At 40.7% G+C, this 18,292-nt stretch overlaps 1 protein-coding gene across 3 annotated transcripts in view; it reads left to right on the forward strand.

Annotated features, from left to right (window-relative positions):
• Window positions 1-2,093: 2,093 nt before the first annotated feature.
• Window positions 2,094-18,292, forward strand: part of LOC114844431 (cAMP-specific 3',5'-cyclic phosphodiesterase 4B-like) — a 32,823-nt gene continuing 16,624 nt past the window's right edge. The window contains exons 1-8 of one of the 3 annotated variants that reach the window (XM_029131793.3): window positions 2,094-2,182; window positions 3,849-3,901; window positions 8,793-8,920; window positions 11,891-12,138; window positions 15,345-15,539; window positions 15,634-15,670; window positions 16,358-16,428; window positions 17,107-17,156. In XM_029131793.3, coding sequence (XP_028987626.1) covers window positions 8,879-8,920; window positions 11,891-12,138; window positions 15,345-15,539; window positions 15,634-15,670; window positions 16,358-16,428; window positions 17,107-17,156 — 643 coding nt within the window. In that variant the 5' untranslated portion in view covers window positions 2,094-2,182; window positions 3,849-3,901; window positions 8,793-8,878. Of the gene's footprint in view, window positions 2,183-3,848; window positions 3,902-6,108; window positions 6,246-8,792; window positions 8,921-11,890; window positions 12,139-13,898; window positions 14,053-15,344; window positions 15,540-15,633; window positions 15,671-16,357; window positions 16,429-17,106; window positions 17,157-18,292 lie in introns of those variants that run through there. The other 2 variants (XM_029131794.3, XM_029131795.3) reach the window with 2 other exon arrangements.

Here is an 18,292-nt window from a genome sequence, read left to right on the forward strand (position 1 = left end):
CTCTGTATAATTTTGTACAATTATTTTCTGCATCATTAAGTGATGCTTTGAATCAGGATCCATGCATACTATTCCTACATTGGAGCAGCAGTACAGTAGCATTTTTTCTTTTTATTCAAGAAGTGTAAAGTGAAGCCTCACCTCTGAACCGTTGCTAAAAAAATTTGATATTTACCGATTTCACCAAGCGATATATAAAACACCTCTGATTTTCACAGTAACCTCACTGAGAAACATTTCTCCCAGTCTGCTTAGCTCTTTCCAAGCACACAGACGTTAATATTGAATACAGATCAAAAGTGCTGCCAGTTGAGAGCAATCTGTCTAACAGGATAATTATAAGCCAGTGTTGTCTGTTCAGGGTAGAATAGGATGGGATCGAAATCAGTCATGCAGCCGCATCGACAGTTTGATTTTTTTATATCTGTTCGTGTGGTTTAGGAATGCACCAACGCTGCCTCGCCAGTTTCCACATAAAGCTTCACACATTTCCTCCAGAAATAAAGGGAACCCACACTCTGCAAATGAATAATTATTTCTGTGAAAAACATCTGTGCTTCCCGCCTCCAGTGATTGCATTTCGTGAGGCGGTAGATGCAGCATGGATGGACTTGCATCCCACAGAGAGGTTAGCGGCTGTAGCAGCTCCACTCTGTGAAAAGCACTCATAAAGGAGACTTGTGGAAGATAGGAGGTATAATATATACTGACTTTATGGTTTGAACATTTATTTTTTCCAATCAACATATAAAAGGTTAGCAAGAGAAGTTATATCACCTAATATCATTAAATTTCTGCATGGATGTCCCAATATTATATTTAAACTGGTAACGGTTCCAGTGGAAGATAGTCACATTTAACTACCAGGGGTGTCATGTAGAAGTTCATTAATACTGTGACTGATACAGTATGTGCAAGATTAGGTTTATAAAAACAAAATATAACCACGTCTTAACCAGATATTTAGCACAAAAGTTGGGGGATTGAGCTTTACTAACATTGGTACTTTGCTAATAGACTGGTACTGTAGGAAAAAAACTACCTTGCATCACTGACTCTGAGATCAAAGGAATCAGGAGTTGCACTGCCTCCAAAAACTATTAATGCAACACCTTAAAGGAAGTACACGGCACTGCTAGAACATCATGAAGTCATAGTGCTTTTATACTCAGCATTCAATGTGAAAAAAGATGAATGTAAGGATGGAGAGGAAGAAAGAGAAAGAGCCCAGGGACACCCATTTATCTCGGTTCCAGGACAGCTGTTGCCTGGCAACAGCCAGGGCATCAAAATTAGTCTACTACACTGCTCAGTGTGGCCTTGAACACATCAACATAAGCAGTGAAACACAGAACATCATGTTGTCCTGGTGAGATACTTTAATATGAGGTCCACTGCAACTTGGGTGAAATGAGAGTTTCAAACACAACATATGGGTTAGGAGGAACCACAAAGGCGAAAAAAACAGGGCATATTACAAAGAAATCATACACAGCATGTAATGTTGTGCAACACAGTGCTGATGGGTGAAAAAGAGGGGAACTGTGCAGTAACATTAATGCACATTAGCACAACACAATACTGCACAAACCCAGTGCAACATTTGCAGTACAACTCTTCACAAGGCAACAATTGCGCATCAAAGCAGACACATTTAAAAAAAGACATTTTGCTATTTAGCTGCAATAACACTTTATTATGTCGCTTTATTTGCTACAGTACTCAATCTGCTGCATGAACACCTCACTACTGTGTCCTGTACACACTGTAAATAAGGCTTTAATTAAACACATGCAATACGGATAAGTTTCATTACTGTTATTTAAAGAGGCGATGAACTAAAACGCATCGGGAAATCAATGAGACACAGAGCGCCCAGGGCTGTAGCCTCATTAAACTAAAGAACCGGGGGAAACGGATCCATACTGGAAATAAAATCGGACGCAGGACAGCGGGCGGCAGTGGGAGCGGGAAGGCTGAGAGCGCGCGCTCACGGCCATTGGTCGACGGAAGGATTTGCGTAAACGTGGGGGCCAATCAATACGCTCCCCGGATCGGGTGGGGGAACGAGCGCGAACCGCACAAACGGAGCCTCATAAAAAGGGGGCGCGTGCTGCAGTCGCGCAGCAGAGAAACCGGAGGTAACTCACTGTCAGACGCGGCGCGTGGGGAAGAGCCACCGGTAAGTGTGTTACGTTTAATGTTAGATAGACCTTTATTAGTCCCACAGTCCACTAATGTTCCGCAGCCTTTTGTCGACACTATCGTTTCTGCCCAGTAATGGGCAGAATTTACTTATAATTTTAGCTTTGACTAATCTGAGCTATTTTATATGTTGAGCTGCACAGCAGGTTAGATTGAAGTGACGTCACACAGCTCCAGGCTTCCTGTCTTGGCTTTTACCCTCTCTGTGCTCTAGGGCATCTCTCTTATATCTCTCTGTCTTTGAATTATTCAGTTCGGTCAGTAGTAAGCTGTGTGCTTAGCTTGAAACACACACACACTACACAATACTACTGGGATATTACTCAATTACTCTAATATATAAATATTTTAAGCAGTCCACTGTGATAAAGTCAAATTAGCTTAAACACATAAATCAGGTCAGTTCAGTTCCTAAATGTAAACAGAGATGGATCTGATTTAAACGTAATCTTAGGACAGTTGTGGGTGATGTATTGGTGTAAACAGTGTGTACACAACGCACACAGGCAAATGTAACAGGCTGCCGCTTTGCTCTATAAACCGATACCTCTTCTACGCCTTTACATAATCAATCTTTGCCCACTTAGCAATGAAGTGTGAGGCAAGTAAGGTCAGCAATGACTTCAAGAAGATTAACAGCACTAGTTAGGCTTGTTATTTTCCTCTGGTGGCTACTAATGCGTCTGGTCAATAACAGAACTGTGCTTTATGTGTCGTCTTCCATGCTCAACCACATTGTTACTGTGTTTGGGTTATTATCTGTCTGCAATATGAATTTTTTGCCATGGGCATGCAGTCATTTCGCACTGTGATTGTGTAGCGTGGCGTCCCAGCTGTTTTGCTGCCAGCGTCTTCTTCTTTTTTAAGAATGGCACTCGCAGCGTTTGCTATCTCTCTGATTGCTTTATTGTGTTTGTTCGGCCAGCTGCTTTTATCTCTTTGTAATAAATCATGTAACATCCAGATGTCACACTGTGTTAGTAAATAGAGGAACCCAGGTAAAGGTTGTGCGTTAAAATGTAACTGCAGAATACTTGTCACTTACGAGCTTTACTGAATTTTATCTCTAACATTGTTTAACAAATGTTTAACTTGTCTTAATTCTTATTATCCTAATTATGAGGACAGGGCTTTGCTAAACTTAAGGTCACACCTATGAGGTTAAATAAAAAAAACAATTAAATGTTTCTGGCTGCTCTGGTTTTGCTGGCCATGTAGTTACTATAGTGCCTTTTCTATTGTTGAACACTGAGGTCGCACATTTCAAGTTAAGCACACACCCTGTATGAAACAGACTTTTTGACTAAGGGAATGTTCGTGATGAAGAGTCATAGATTGTGTGTTGGCACAATTATTTGTGTGTTGGATGGTAAACAACACTTGCAATTTTAATGTCATTATTTAGACATTCTTCGCAGTTGTGTTGTATCCTTAGGGTGAAGAGGAAGAATACTGCAGCCTTTACACTTCTTGTGGCTCCCATTCTTTAGAATACAAATAGCCCTTTTCAGAGCAGAGGTGTGTGAATGTTTTCATTCACATAGGTTCTGCTGGGCAAAAGGATGCCAGTATTTCATTCAAGCCTTTTACAGTGTTATGTGACATGTAAAGTTGTAATTCATACATTCTTGGTCTTCTTTCAGTCCAAGAACCTGCGGACGTGTATTTCCAATCATCTTCAAGATACGTTCCACCTGTGAGTACTCCGTCATGTATTTAGCATCTGGGAGGGGATTTCATGGTTCACTGCAACCTGTATTGTTTAATTTATTACTTGTGTTGGTAGCTGTATGAGCACAAGTAATCTTGTAGTTTGAGATTTTTGCTCTGTCTGGTCATCCATACACTACAATGCAAAAAATTGCAATCGAAAGCTCTTTGTCTCAGTCGTCCACCTGTTCACACAACAGCCTCACTCACAGTGCTTAAGAAATAAGGTAAATTTTCCTTTGTATGTGATAGTTTCATCTTCTGAATGTGACTATGTGGGACACGTCTCTGAACAGTTATGGGCTATTTGGTGACACGTGTTACTATGGATTCTTATGGACAAATATAATGATCTAACCTAATTTACTGTTGTAGCCACAATACAGTGTTGAACAGGCTCAACTTGTTGCCTAAGAGCTGAGTAGAATTAAACACTCTGTGTGCACAGGGGGTGGAGGGTCATATTGCTTTGGCCACTCAATTTCTATCTATCTCATGTGAGCTAAAGGATTTACAGCTATGTTGACACTGTCTTTGCACATCAACAAAGGCCCTGAGGTGGCCTTCTTTTATTTTTCACTGTTTAAACTTTTATACCTGCACCTGGCAATAGAAAGTTTCGAATACACAATGGATAACTGATGAAGTGGTGACACAGACAGTATTTCAATCACAATACTTCAATGGGACGCTTTTTATGTAATAGTAATTGGTATATGGGGTCTGGGGGTGCTTAGATTTGGCAGGGTTCCAGTTCTTCTTAAATTTCGGGCTTTTCAGCAACTGCAATTAAGCAGTGACTCATCCAGTGTCATAGTTACCATGTGTCCCGGCCACCAATTACTGCTCATTACTTTTATTTCCTTTTCAAACCGCCTGTTAGGCTGCATCTCAGCCTAGTTGCACAGCACTAAATGTCCAAAATGGATTAAGCATAATGATCTCTTTCACCTAATTGGAGGAAAACATCTGTGTTGAATGCTGAATATTGCCAAAAGGTTGATGACTGTGTAAAGCAACATATATCTTTTTATTTAATTTCAGTTAAGTCTGGTTTATTCAAACAACATGAGAATTTATTAATATTATTTTACAGTTGCTAAATTAAAATTTAAGGAGTGTGATTAGTGACCAGAGATACTTTATTTACAGTGCCAATATGACAAACACATGGTGTGACGGCTCCAAACCTAAAATTATCTTGTGACATGTGGGACATTGGCATCATGCTCAAATGGTCTGGTCTGTCCAGTCTGTCCCTCCCTCCATCTCATCATCTATACAGTAGGGTTGAGGGTTCTCTGCATGTGGCCTTCACACTGAGGTCATCCTTCAGCTGTCATAAACCGGGTTGTTGTTTCTCAACCTCCTGAACAAGCTCCTCTCTGTACAGTATGTGTTCTATCTGTAAAGTTTATTTCTGTGGGAATCTGCTCCACTATATATACTGTATGTATATATTAATATTCTGTCATTTTACGTGTTTACTGTCTTACCTGCATTAGTACAACAACTGCTTGATGTAGTGTGTATGATGTGCCCACACAAACAGCGTGGGAAGGATGGATAAGATTAGAAGACAGAATATGTGCTTTCAAACTTTACAACCTTTCAGAAGCAATTCATCTTTGACATTCAGTTTTTATTCACACTGTGTGTATTGAGCATGTTTAGGGAAGAACTGATAAATGGATATTGTCATATGTTAGAGTGACATAGTTTTAGTGCATTGCATAGAGCACAGCAATTGATGCATAAAAGCTGCCTTGAATAGGCAGCGTGAACACGGTGCAAGTAACCTTGTAATTGTGTTATAAATGAAAAACAAGCAAGTTTCAAACAAGTTTCTAGGGCGTGAGCTGAAGGCAGAAAGGTGTAAGACCAACATTTTCTCTTATCTCCCTCTGGCAAAATAGTTTATGCAAGATACGAACCCACAACAAAGTAAAATATCAACATGCTTCAGTCAAGATTTAAAGATTAATTTAGACTTCTGAGACGATTTACCAGACAGAAGTATAGTTGTGAACAGTGGGCGTCAGTGACTGAGGCTGGCAGTTTAAACAGGTATAATAGACAAGTTGGGGGACATGCTTTGCATTGAAATAGCTGTTCCTGAGGTGTGAATGAAATGGGTGCGGTGGTGGTTTTGATGGAAGAGCTGTAGGCGGAACCAGCGGTTGAACAGGTCCTGTGGGTTTTCCTGTCAGCAGCTGTCTGATCTTGTGACCAGCGCTGCTCACTTCTCCATTTAGCGCTCGCGATTTGGCGAGCATTTGACGTCTTGCAAGAAGTCTAGATTCATGTATCGCTGAACAGCTCGAGGTTTGGTAAGTTAAAGGCATTTTTATAGACAAGTGCAGTTTTGGTTGGTTGCTTTATGTAAGAGTAAAAAAAAAGCTGATTCGTGTGACGTTATGTGACTTTTCAACTGGCGCTGTGATTTACTGCAGTCCACACACATGTACATTAAGTGCCCGTGACTGCCTGCAGGAGTGAACCTGAGATTAAAACGACTTGTGTCGTAAATTACGACACAAGTGACCTGTTCTTCCCTTGTGCCCTGTGTTTGTAAGAACCCAAGTCAAATTAAACCCACCACTTCATCCTCTGTCTTCATTGGACCTCAAGGACATATCTAGTACCGTATATACAGTAAATACCGTCACAGCATGTGGCAAACAGATAACTTGCAGTGTTTTCATTACATTGTGCAGTAAACGTGTTTCACAGAGGTCAGCGACTACCTTGCTACTCGTCAGTCTACAGAACTGTATGTCACAGTGTGTAGCACAATGGACAGCTGTGCACAGTGAGTCAGTAGATGTCACACACCCACACAAAGACAGCTTCTGTGGCACCGAAGGAGCCTCAAGGCACAATGTGTTATGCTCACTTGTAATAATATGATGTATATATATATCTATATATATATATAGATATATATACTGTATATACAAACACACAACACTGGTTGCAGTGAAAATACACCTGGACACCCCCCAGTGCCTCTCATCCAGTGACAGCTGGGATTTGCTGCAGCAACACAACCTCGCTCCCAAGGACGAGTTAATGGACGGATGTTTGGCACTATTGTTACTACTGACTTGAATGCTGTTGCTGTTTTTAATAAGATGGTAGAGACAATTGGCTGTAGAGCCTTTTCTTTTCATTGTGTCCAGAGGGCACATGCTCATACTTACAGTACTTTATTAGAAGGAATAAAAAGCCTGGAAGTTTGCTCATGATCTTTGTGTTGTAGACTAGTGTCATTTTTTTGTTCCCTGTTGTAACAGTGATATAAGGCCCAGCAAATGAATCTATGTGTTCCCCTTACAATCAGCATCTTGAGCAGTGCCCCATGACCAGGCATTCTAATGCCTGCTTTACATCAGCAACCAATTATGTTCAGAGCCACAGGGACCAACATGGGAACAAGTTATTCCCAAGATTACAAGGATGAGGGGTCACTGCAGCTTGTTCCTCCCTGAAGTGGAGGCAGCAGTCTGTTAAAGTGAGACACTTTGAATCCACTGCCTTCTGTTCAGTGATCTTCTTGTAATTGATTGGTCATTTGGGTTTTAGGTTTAAATGCTCTCCGGAGTAATGGCTTTGCATGTATTGACAGAACCCAGAGCCCTGACAGCAGAGAATAAACATTACCAGAAAATGACTGGACGAAGATAGTGGTCAGTTATATATGTTCCTTTATTGTCTTGTTATTTTATTATATAACACTAATAAATCTACTCATAATTAAAAACACTATCCTATTATCCTATAGAATGTGGGCATTTCATACAAAGATCCTGTATTCATCTTTACAAATAAATAAATAAATAGAATATCTTTTTATACTGTACCATATGAAAACTTCTTATCACTGTGAATTGAATGAGAAACATTTTGCACAGCAGGAAGCTGCCAATTAAAATGTGAGTTTGTGAAAGCTGCAGCTAAGTTGCTTAGTGTTTGTGCAACTAAAAAAACTACTCTTTTAATGGCACTTGACTTGACTTGAATCACCAGCAGTGCAACGCTGACTTGCTACACGGACATGGACACAGTGCCTGTCAGATGTGGGGTAATTTGGCAGAGTCGGAGAGGGAATCGATAGAGGCATGGAAAATATCGATTCATTTCTGTCACATAGATTACTCACTCATGTCTGCCCGTTGGTGGTTTTCCCTCAGCTGCCGTCACTCTAATTGATGAGTGTACAGTCGCTGCCTTCACTGCAGGAGGACTTAAAGTCCTCCATCCATGCGCTGCAGCATATCTGATAGAATGTTTACCAGGATGAAAGGAGGCTTCATTTTTTTCTGTGTATCTATTTATTTTTGGCAGCTGGAAGGTGTCAGTTACAGACCGTATGCTCTGTTAGGTGTTGACAACTGGGGTTTAGACTTAGACTTCAGGCAGAGCAGTGCTTTGGGTGAAATGTTCAGCATTGAGGGTTCCTGGTCTTTTCTAAGTTACAGGGAACTGTAACAGGTTTATCTAAAGCTGAGGTTTGTGGGTATTTGGTCACCATTCACACTATCACATGTATTGTATGTTAGGACAATTAGGTTTTATCAGTTTAATACTGATATGATCAACTGGCATGTTTTGTGTGTGGCAACGCTATGAAAGAATTCAAGTGTTTCAGAAGCATGTTAGCATCATTTTAATACATTTCACTGTATGTTTTTGTAAGATGAGAAAATGTAATCGTCCTTGTAATGTTTGCGCTTTTATTAGAACTGTGTAATTCAGTATGTAACAAAAACTGAACGGAAATCAAAAAACAACGTAAGCCTGACAAAGGCGAAAGAAGTTTTCAAACTGGTTAGTTTATCCTCACTCCCCCCTTCCTCTCTGCCTCCCATGTGCAGGCGTATCGGTGAGGCTGCCCAGAGCAGAAGCAGGAAGAGCTGCATTTTCTGAGAGCAGATCAGGCACACGCTGAGCATCTCTCAGGATGAAGAAAAGCAGGAGTGCTCATGGAGTTACACCAGGCGATGTAAGTATCGATTTTTCCACCCATCCATCTGTGCAGCCGTGAATCCATCCAGCCGCTCCTCACGCGGCAACTCGTGATTTCTTTTTATCTGAAATTCTCCATCTCTCCTCCAAAGTTTACAGCCTTATTCTGCACTTTGCACAGTTACTGTAGATTCTGTAACATTAGCTTTCCCTGAGGTTCATCCTGAACAAATATACAGTGAGCTCTAGAGGGAATACAATGAGGCAGTGAGGTGCAGTATGTCTGTGGGGTGCTTGGTGACTCATAAACAGATGACTGTACTGTACACAACAGACCGCTATCTGGCAGGACACGATGCAGAGAGTGAATGGTGTGTGTGGAGCAGAGATGGGGGGTGAAGGACACCGTGTTGTGCAAGCAGGACACAATTATGATGATGGAGTGGAGGGAGGGATGGGGAGTTTACGAGAAGGCGGCAGAGCAGGAAGAGGTGTTAAAAGCCATTCACACCGGGAGACATTTAGGGCGAAGACTAGATGGAAACATGGATAAGGGGATGAAGGACAGAGATCTGACAGAGAGGCCCATCTGTTTCTGCTCAGTCCTGTCGCTGTTTATGACTAGGCACTGGAGCCAGATCATTCACGTTAACATTATCCAGCAGGAGCTCAGTCGTGGTTGAGTGAACTTTTCCGTCTGCGACTGCCCTCGTCGCTTTTCCATTACTGTAACATATCTTAGAAATTGAATTAAAATCAGTAATATAGCAAACCTGGGCAGGAATAAAACAGTTGAGCTGGACTTATTTTTTATTATTGATCTCAGTGTCTGTAGAAGCACTTAAGGGCTGACATCAATAATGTAGAATATAGTAAACTGACACAAAATAACAATTAGTTTTAACTTCACCAAATGCTGCTCCACACCACGTCTCTTAGTGCCAATTAACTCTGTAGCACGATACTTACTTAGGCATAAGCTTTCGTTTCCCTGTGCTCAAGTGTGTTGAACACAGTATGTCTTCACCCTTAAAACTGTCTCATGGAGAACACCTTTATCAAACACCTATTTGAACGTGTTCCAGGGAACGCTGGCGTTGTTTGGGCTCTGTAGCCAAGGACAGCCTTTCATCTCCTGGGGGAACGAGCCGCTCCACCTCTGGAAACTGGGCTGCCTCAGTTTCACACTCACAGCTTTGCTTTCATTACAGCTCCTGTCCTTTTATGATCACGTTATATACGTCAGGTTTTGAACTCTAAAATTAACTACATCTGCCCCCTGTCTTACTGTATATACAGGAATACACTAAATAAATCAGGATCGCTTCCTCTTCCTTTCACCATTTGGGCCATGGACAACAGTTCAATGACAGTATAATTGCATGTCCAAGAGGCAATCAATACACAATTGATAACTAATTTGAATGTGAAACAGCGGTCCTGCTGTGACATATTGACAAGAAACTATTTAGATCGCTGCGTGTAACATCAGTTCGACTGGTGCGACTGTGTAATTGGGAACAATTCCCGATCAGAGTTGTCCACACAGAATTGTGTTTTGTCAAATTAAATGTTCCCCTGTTCCCCGGGGACGGAAAGAATGTGTCTGAAAAAGACAGACACTGGCACAATAAATCAGACAAATTACCTTTCCTAGAAGGAGGAGGAGGAGGAGGGGAGTCAGCAGATCTGTGTTTACTGTGTCTGTCGTTTCTCTGTCTTCCTCTCATTCAGAAACTTTCTTGGTTATTATGGGTGATTTTTCTATTTTCTGTCTTTTACTTTGACTGCTAAGAGAAGCTGGGCTGACTCATTCTTGATGTTTATGTTCTTTATACGTTGGGTTCCTTGATCTCAGTTGCCCTTCTCTCTGATAATTTCATTTGCCTTCATTTGTCTGTCATTTCTTTGCATTTGGTCATCTTTTCCCTTTGGCCTTTCATCTCTCACGACTTTCAGGGAGGATATCTGAACCGGACTTTAATCATCTCTAATCCAATAAAATACATTTTATAGAAAAAGATGACAGTGTCGCCAGTGACCCTGGAAGCTATAACTCACAGTTACTGATCCTTGGACGCATCACCTGGACAAAATAGATGTGCATGTGTTCTCACAGTGGTGCTTTGACTTTAGACCAAGCTTGGGAGATGCTACTGGTCACGATTTAGATTTTTACTAGAGGCATGTCTTTTTATAGAGGCCTATGTTTTTTTTGTATCTTTTGGAGTCTAATATGTTGGAGTAGTAGTTACTGGATGTAAAACTGTGAGGATTTGTGACCTGCAGAACAGAAATGCCAAGCTGAAATGTTTTATTAATGTCCATATAAAAATGTTAGCATGGGACTTGCTACAATATATATACAGCACAAGTCAGATTGTGACTTCACTTTTTCTCACTTTGCACTTTTGCTCACTTTTAACCACTTTCTTATACACAAATAATTTCCCTCTAGTTTCATTCACCACACACACAAACACACATATGCACATAAAAGAAGCAAGTGATTTCTCGTTTGCCACGGCCACGTTCTAGGAATTCCTCGATCCTCAATTTCCCCTGCGGCGTCGTTGTGCCTTCCATTCCCTCCTGTTCATTAGAAACCTGTCGGCGTGTTTCATTTACACTCGTATCCAGTGAACATAAAGTGGAGGGTGATGTATGCAGAATGAGCTCTGCTCTAGCAGGCTGCCTCTGTTTCCTCAGTGCCCCGGCTTGTTTATAACCCGTCATTAGAGCAGAGCACCCAGGGCTCCTTAGCGGAACCCTCACACTCAGCCAGACACATTAAACACAATTTATAATCAACACATCTTCAATTGGCAACTCATGTGACAAGTGGCCTGAAATATGCCTTTATGCATTTTGTTGATGTCTTTGTTTGAAGAGCGTGAATATTTCTTTGAGCCACTCTAGAATGCTACAGATATTTGTGAAATGTGTCTTTCACGCCAGTCGTGTGACCCAGTGATTCACTGTAACTTTAGTCTTTTACTACCCTCAGGAAAATAAGGAACCCTCGCTGGGACAACTTCCCACTGGCAGCACCCTCGGAGCAGATGTGTGCAAGGTCCACAGGCGGTTTTCTGGCAACCTGCAGCTGCCGCCACTGTCCTGGCGACAAGCAGAAAAAGAGAGGGACAGGGGCCGGCCACTCACACCCGAGGAAGATCCAGTGACCCGGACCAGACCCACAAGCCTGCCCATCGCCTCACTTCCCCGCATCGACATCACACAAGCGGATCCTGACAGGTGAGTCTCAGAAAAGCAGTGAGACAAACCAAGTGATGCTGACGTATCATAAGACAAAATATGGCTTCAAGCTACGGTTGCTTCAACTTTAGATATTCAAGTGAGTTGCAAAGTTGGCAGTGACATTTAGTTCCTTAACAGTAATGAAAAAAATAACCCTGCCGTTTGGGGAGTAACACAATTTGTATTAATTTCTAAGGCGTCAGATGGTACAAAATAATTGGGCACATTAGTTATTGTTAGGTCTTTTTTAAGACAAATCACAGTAGACATCTGTTCGAGGGCAGCAGTCAGTGAAAGATATATGAAATTGCTTTTAAACAATAACTATGACTTTGCATGTAAATGGGAAAAAAACAGTGTAATTTGCATTTTGTCTTTGAACATCTGTGACTCACCTGTCTAAATTACTGTACATGTTATTATGGGCTGTTGCGAATCAGCTCTCCCGTTACTTTCATATCTGAAGCATTCATGCTTTCTTAGAAGCCTGGCCTGTGCTTATCTGGAATAATGGTCAAGACCTGGGAAACCTTTACTTTGCTTTGTTTATTTTATGTAACTGTAGGATGCTGACTTTTGTGTGTGCACGGTGATGTTAGTGAGATCTTGGACTCGCTCCAATAGGCTTTCACAGGCAGGTCATGAGCAAGCAATGGATGTGGTAGATGAAATGCAAGCGGCTTCTTTACTGGTTGGCTTTATTTGTTTGCTCTGTTTATTTATTATTGTGTATAAGAGCTAGTGCTTTAGTTCTGCATGCCCTTATTAGGCAGTAGTTTATTTTAAGTGACTAGAAAAAATGTTCCATGTTTTGAGTGAATTACTGTCCAGAAAATTTACGAGTTGGTTGGCGGAAAATATAGTCTCACTGTAAGTCCAGTCTGCACAGAGATCAGTCGAGTCAGGGCTATTTACAGATCCTTGAATCCAATCCAATCAGATTTATCTCAGTAGCTCTGCAATAGATGTGTCTTTGTCTTTGAACTCAAAAGAGAAAGAAATCAAAAGAAAAAGACAGAAGGAGTTCATATTGGTTGAATAGAATACAAAAGTAACTGTGGCACAATTACCAAAAGACAGTTTCTTTGTATATATTTGATACAGATAATTTCCAGACACATGCTGGTACATTTCGATGTTTCCTTTATTTATTTAAAATGTTTAAGATCAAGCCTTTAATGTTAAAATCCTTCTGTTGGCCGACCTCCTCTTCGTCCTCTGGTTCATCTCCGGCCTTTTAATGTCACACAGTCTGCTCATGGAGTTTCACTGTTAACCTAAGGTCCTGGGAGCAATGCTGTATATACAACCTGACATTCTGTTGAATGTACAGCTTTTTATTATTAATGCTGTGTCATGTGCTACAATAACAATATTGACTGGAAAATGTGAAGCTACAAAAGAGTATTAAACACACAGATTTTCACTCTCATATCATTCGTGGGTCTTGAAGTTTACAAACTAATAAAGCAGCTTTTTTTGGATACTACCGCAATTTTATGATAACTTCTAGCTTTTAAAGGACATTGTACTGTAGGTGGCCAACGGAAGGGCGGGTGGGATGATGAGTGCCCTGACTAATCTGCAGTGGTTTAATATAGAGGAAAGAGGAGCAGACGGTCAGATAAACAGCGAGTACGCTCCCTGTGTTCCAGACCAGCTCTGCCTCTTCATGTCTGCCAAGCCTGCGGTACCTTGTTCCAGCACAGGCTTGTTACTGAACAGAACGGGAGCCTTTCAGATTGTGTATGCGCATGGGATTGAGTGAGCAGCATCAGCGTTTCGGTTGCTTGACGACAAGGGAGGAGGTGAAATGGAGAGAAGAATGGTTCGGCGGTCCCCTAGGTGCAGAGTTGGGCACTTTGACTTCAGCGAGGAAGTGGTCGGTAGAGCACACCTATCGGCTCCCAGGTGATCGTTGGAACACTTCTTTGTATTTTAACAAATCTGATCCTCACTACTAACTATTTCATATCTTGAGGCTTGTGTGTGTTCTTTCCACTCGTGCCAATGTTTTAGTTTGATTGTGAATTAAATGGTAACTTTAAAGATTTTAACCTATTCCTAAAGTTACGGTAGTTTCTTTAACACAGTGGTTTCAGCCTGTCAGTTGAACATGTGCTGTAGTTTAAGCTTTCTGCTAATGCTGTGTCACACAAAGCATCGTGAGACAGTTAGAGTTTATGCATGTGTTTAATCAGTGTGTGCCCAGTTGCCATTAATCTGATCTGTCTGGCAGAGGTGTGGGGTGAGTGTGTCTCCATGGAATATGTGCCTAGTTAATCCCACATGGAGCAGAAATTGCACAGGTGGGGGCTAAATGCAGAGCGGAGTACTGGGTGTGTTTGTTGCTTCTTAAAAATACACTACTACACATACTACTACAATTTTAATATGTAACTACTAAACTGGATGTAGTGATAGTTATTTATTTTTTATGGTTTGCGACAGCTGTTGTTTGTTTGCGTGGGGTACTGTTACCTTGACCTTTCACCTCTAAAGTCTAGTCCACTTGACCTGATCATCTGGTTACACAATAAATTGTTCCCTCCTCCTGTCGCCCCACCATAGAGACAAACGGATTATATTGGTCTATGCATCTGGTGCAACGTTCCTTTGGGGCATCAGTAATCATTCTGAATGAAAGGATTATAAATGTTTATATTATGTTTACATATAAAAGGTTTCCCTTTTTGATTGCAAATTATCAAAAGTATTAGCTGCTATACCTTCCATCTTCATTCTAGTGGCAGGTAAGTGTATAATATTTATTTTTAAAAATGTTATGCTTGAGTGCAGCAATAAATAATAAACATTATATCATAGAAGCCAGGTTTTTGCTACCGAACACAAGTGTAGAGCACAGTAAACCGGCGCCCTTCAATAAAACAACCTCTCCGCTCACTGACCAGCAAAGCATACTTATTTAATGAGCACAATATTTTTGTTTTGTAGGCCGTGGATGGATGGTTGAGTGAGTAATCATTTTAGGGATTATGCAGCCATCTCTTTCCTGCTTGGGATTTGTGAATGTTGCGTGAGTCAGTACTTAGTGGCAGCCTATTGCTCAGTTCATAATGATGACAACGATTTAAAAATCTGTTTAAACGATAACAACTTTTTTCCTAGAACTCTGATAAGGGTGACTGATTTACTGTAGTAAAGGCTATTAACTGTTCCCTGTTTTTTCTGTCTTCTTTCAGCTTCGAAGTGGAAAATGGTCCATCGTTGTGCTGCAGTCCCTTGGACCCGCAGGCATCCCCTGGTTCAGGTCTGGTTCTGCATCCGAACTTGGCCAGTCATGGCCAGCGCAGAGAGTCGTTCCTCTACAGGTCTGACAGTGACTATGAACTGTCACCAAAGTCACTGTCTCGAAACTCCTCTATTGTTGGAGAACTGTGAGTTGGTTGTGTCGCAGCCTTCTGAAATATTACATTTATTAATGAATGTGTGACTTTATGTGACTTTATTGTTTTGCTTTTTTCATTTCAGACATGGAGAAGACATGATAGTGACGCCATTTGCCCAGGTAAGAGAAAGGGACACCCTAAAAATCTGTGCAAGAAAGTACTCACTTTCTTACGCTGACATCTAGTGGTCATCAAAATTTACAGCAGCTAGTTTTAGCCTCATTTATGTTCAGTAATTGAGAAAATGAAATTAGCCAGTATGTTAAATCATTTTAAAAGATTATACCAAGGGATATTGTTCTGTATTGATGCATTAAATACAGATAGACTATAAACATAAAATACTTACTGTATACATCAAAAACCTTCAACATAAATATTTTCTGTTGTCACAGATGTATTTAAATTTAAGGGTGGTTAAAAATAGAATTTTTCATGAACTCATTTTTTATTTATTAAAAAGTGTAAAAAATTGCAAAGTATTTAAACCTAAATAAACTAAGGCTTTTTATTAAGCTTCCAGTATGATTTGAAACTAGTGTTGGAGGTGTGTTGGAGGAACTGTTGGTTCAGTATTATGCGCCATAAATCTGCTTGCTGATGTTCATAAGTTGAACTGTTTCTTACATGCAAATTGAGGAATATGATTCTTCTCAATCCTCAACAAGTATAAATATAACTCAAAAATATAAAATAATATAATAATGTAAAATATAATAATGATTATTAAATTGTTTTGTATTCTTGATCTAGAGTAGCATGTCATTTAATTTTCTCATCTTCCATCCATTTTGAACCTTTTTTAGGTTCTGGCCAGCCTTCGGACTGTAAGGAACAACTTCACCACATTAACAAATGTACAATGTGTATCTAATAAGTAAGTTATTTAAATATTGCACTATAATATCTGCCTACATATTTTGAAGGCTTTAGGATGTATTTAGCTCCACAATGAAAATAAATTATGCTTTCTGTGTTTGTTTGTTAATAGAAACTTAGGCTTAGATGCCAATGTGTCTCATAGGGGGGCGCTAGTTCCTTAAAACCTTCCTACGCACCATGAGTGAACCATTCATGGTAAAACAGTGCTTCTGGTCTAGACATTATCCAGCCCAGCTACTGTATACAATTTGGGACATAAATGCCCAAATTATTGAATTTTAAACAGACAAAACTTGGCGTTTGTAAGTTCTACAATATCTGTAATTATTTAATGGCAGAGGATGGCATCTGTTATTGCTTTATAACATAAATGCCTCCTCTGGGCACAAAATTGGGACACCGCTGCAGCTGCAGTTGCTTCAGATTTGCTGGATGTGTACACAGTCAATACAACCTTAGAGAGAGGGGTCATAGCGAACCAAAACTAGATCAGACGTGACACTTACACAGTAGAAGGACTTGACCCATCACAAGTTCAAAGAACTGCGGGACCATCTGTTTAGTGTCTGTGATGTGGCAACAACGGCACCAGCTGTTGAAAAAGACAAAAGAAGTAATGCATCCATTTGCGGTACATAAGTTTTTAATAGTTTGCGCTTTTTTCTGATTGCAGGCGTTCTCCTGCTGCAAGCCAGCCCTCTGTCACCAAAGTCTGTCTTTCCGGTAAGTAGCATCATTCTTACCAGCATATGACGGGGAGAGCTTAAATGCACCCTTATCTGAAGTCATGCTTCTAGGAAATGTGAAAAGATATGACATGTGTGCAGCGAAATGCAATTCTGCAGTTTGGGTGTTGTGGTCTTTGTTCTGAGAAGCCAAATGGCTGCTGGTTGGGGGACAGTAGTTTACACAGATTTATTACAGATAAGATAATATAGAGTATGATGCACAAATAGAACAATACTAGGTGCCCCGTCACTATTTGCAGTCTGTATTACGTTTATGAAGCACTAAACTCTGCTGTCATTCAGTAAATCTTTTCCGTGCTGTAGCTGTACAGTAAGCAAACACCCATAGGGAGTAAGCATTTGCATGCTGTTTTCTGCTTAATTAGGTTAATTTCATGGTCCGTAGAACAACCGTTCCTTGGGAAAATATCTGTAATAAAAGTTTAGAGTAGAACAGAACTAAAATCTTTGGAGGTCATAACAAAATATCATTTCAATATACTGTAACAGGTGAAACAGAACAAAGACACAGAGTGAGATTCAATAGTAGAGTCAGATCAGGTAGATGTGAAGGAGGGAGAGGACAAGCGAGAGAAGGGGAGGAGGGAAGTGGGGGCATCGGTTCCTGCTGCACTGGTTCTTCAAGCCCGATTGACGTCAGCACAGCGTGCACACGGGTATTCTTCACTTCCTATGAGCACAGATGGCCTGCTAGGAGCGTCCCGTGGCAGGAAAAAATAACAAGACAAGTGTGAATCTCTTACTGTCCCTCCTCCTCCTCCTCTACACTTCTCAGAAACCTTGACCTGAAGTAATTGCTGACAAGTGAAACCATGTCATTGTTGTTCGTCATGACGCACTGGAGGAGATAGAACAAGGAAACAACCTATTTTTTCATTTTTTTTGAAACATCATAATTGCTGTAGTTATTGTTTTCTTACCTTGAAAACAACCAGGCCCGCATACGCAACAATGTCACTGTCATCAGCTTTTGCTAACCATAAAGGGTGCATGCAGTACACCTGCCATTAAATAATAGTGCTGGTTCAAGGTGACCACAACAATTAATATCATTAAGATGCCTTTGTATCCTCTCTTGTGCTGCTCAGTGTCATTTTCATCAACTCTTTT

Source organism: Betta splendens, chromosome 17 (genome assembly GCF_900634795.4).
Source record: "Betta splendens chromosome 17, fBetSpl5.4, whole genome shotgun sequence".
Lineage (NCBI taxonomy): Eukaryota > Metazoa > Chordata > Actinopteri > Anabantiformes > Osphronemidae > Betta > Betta splendens.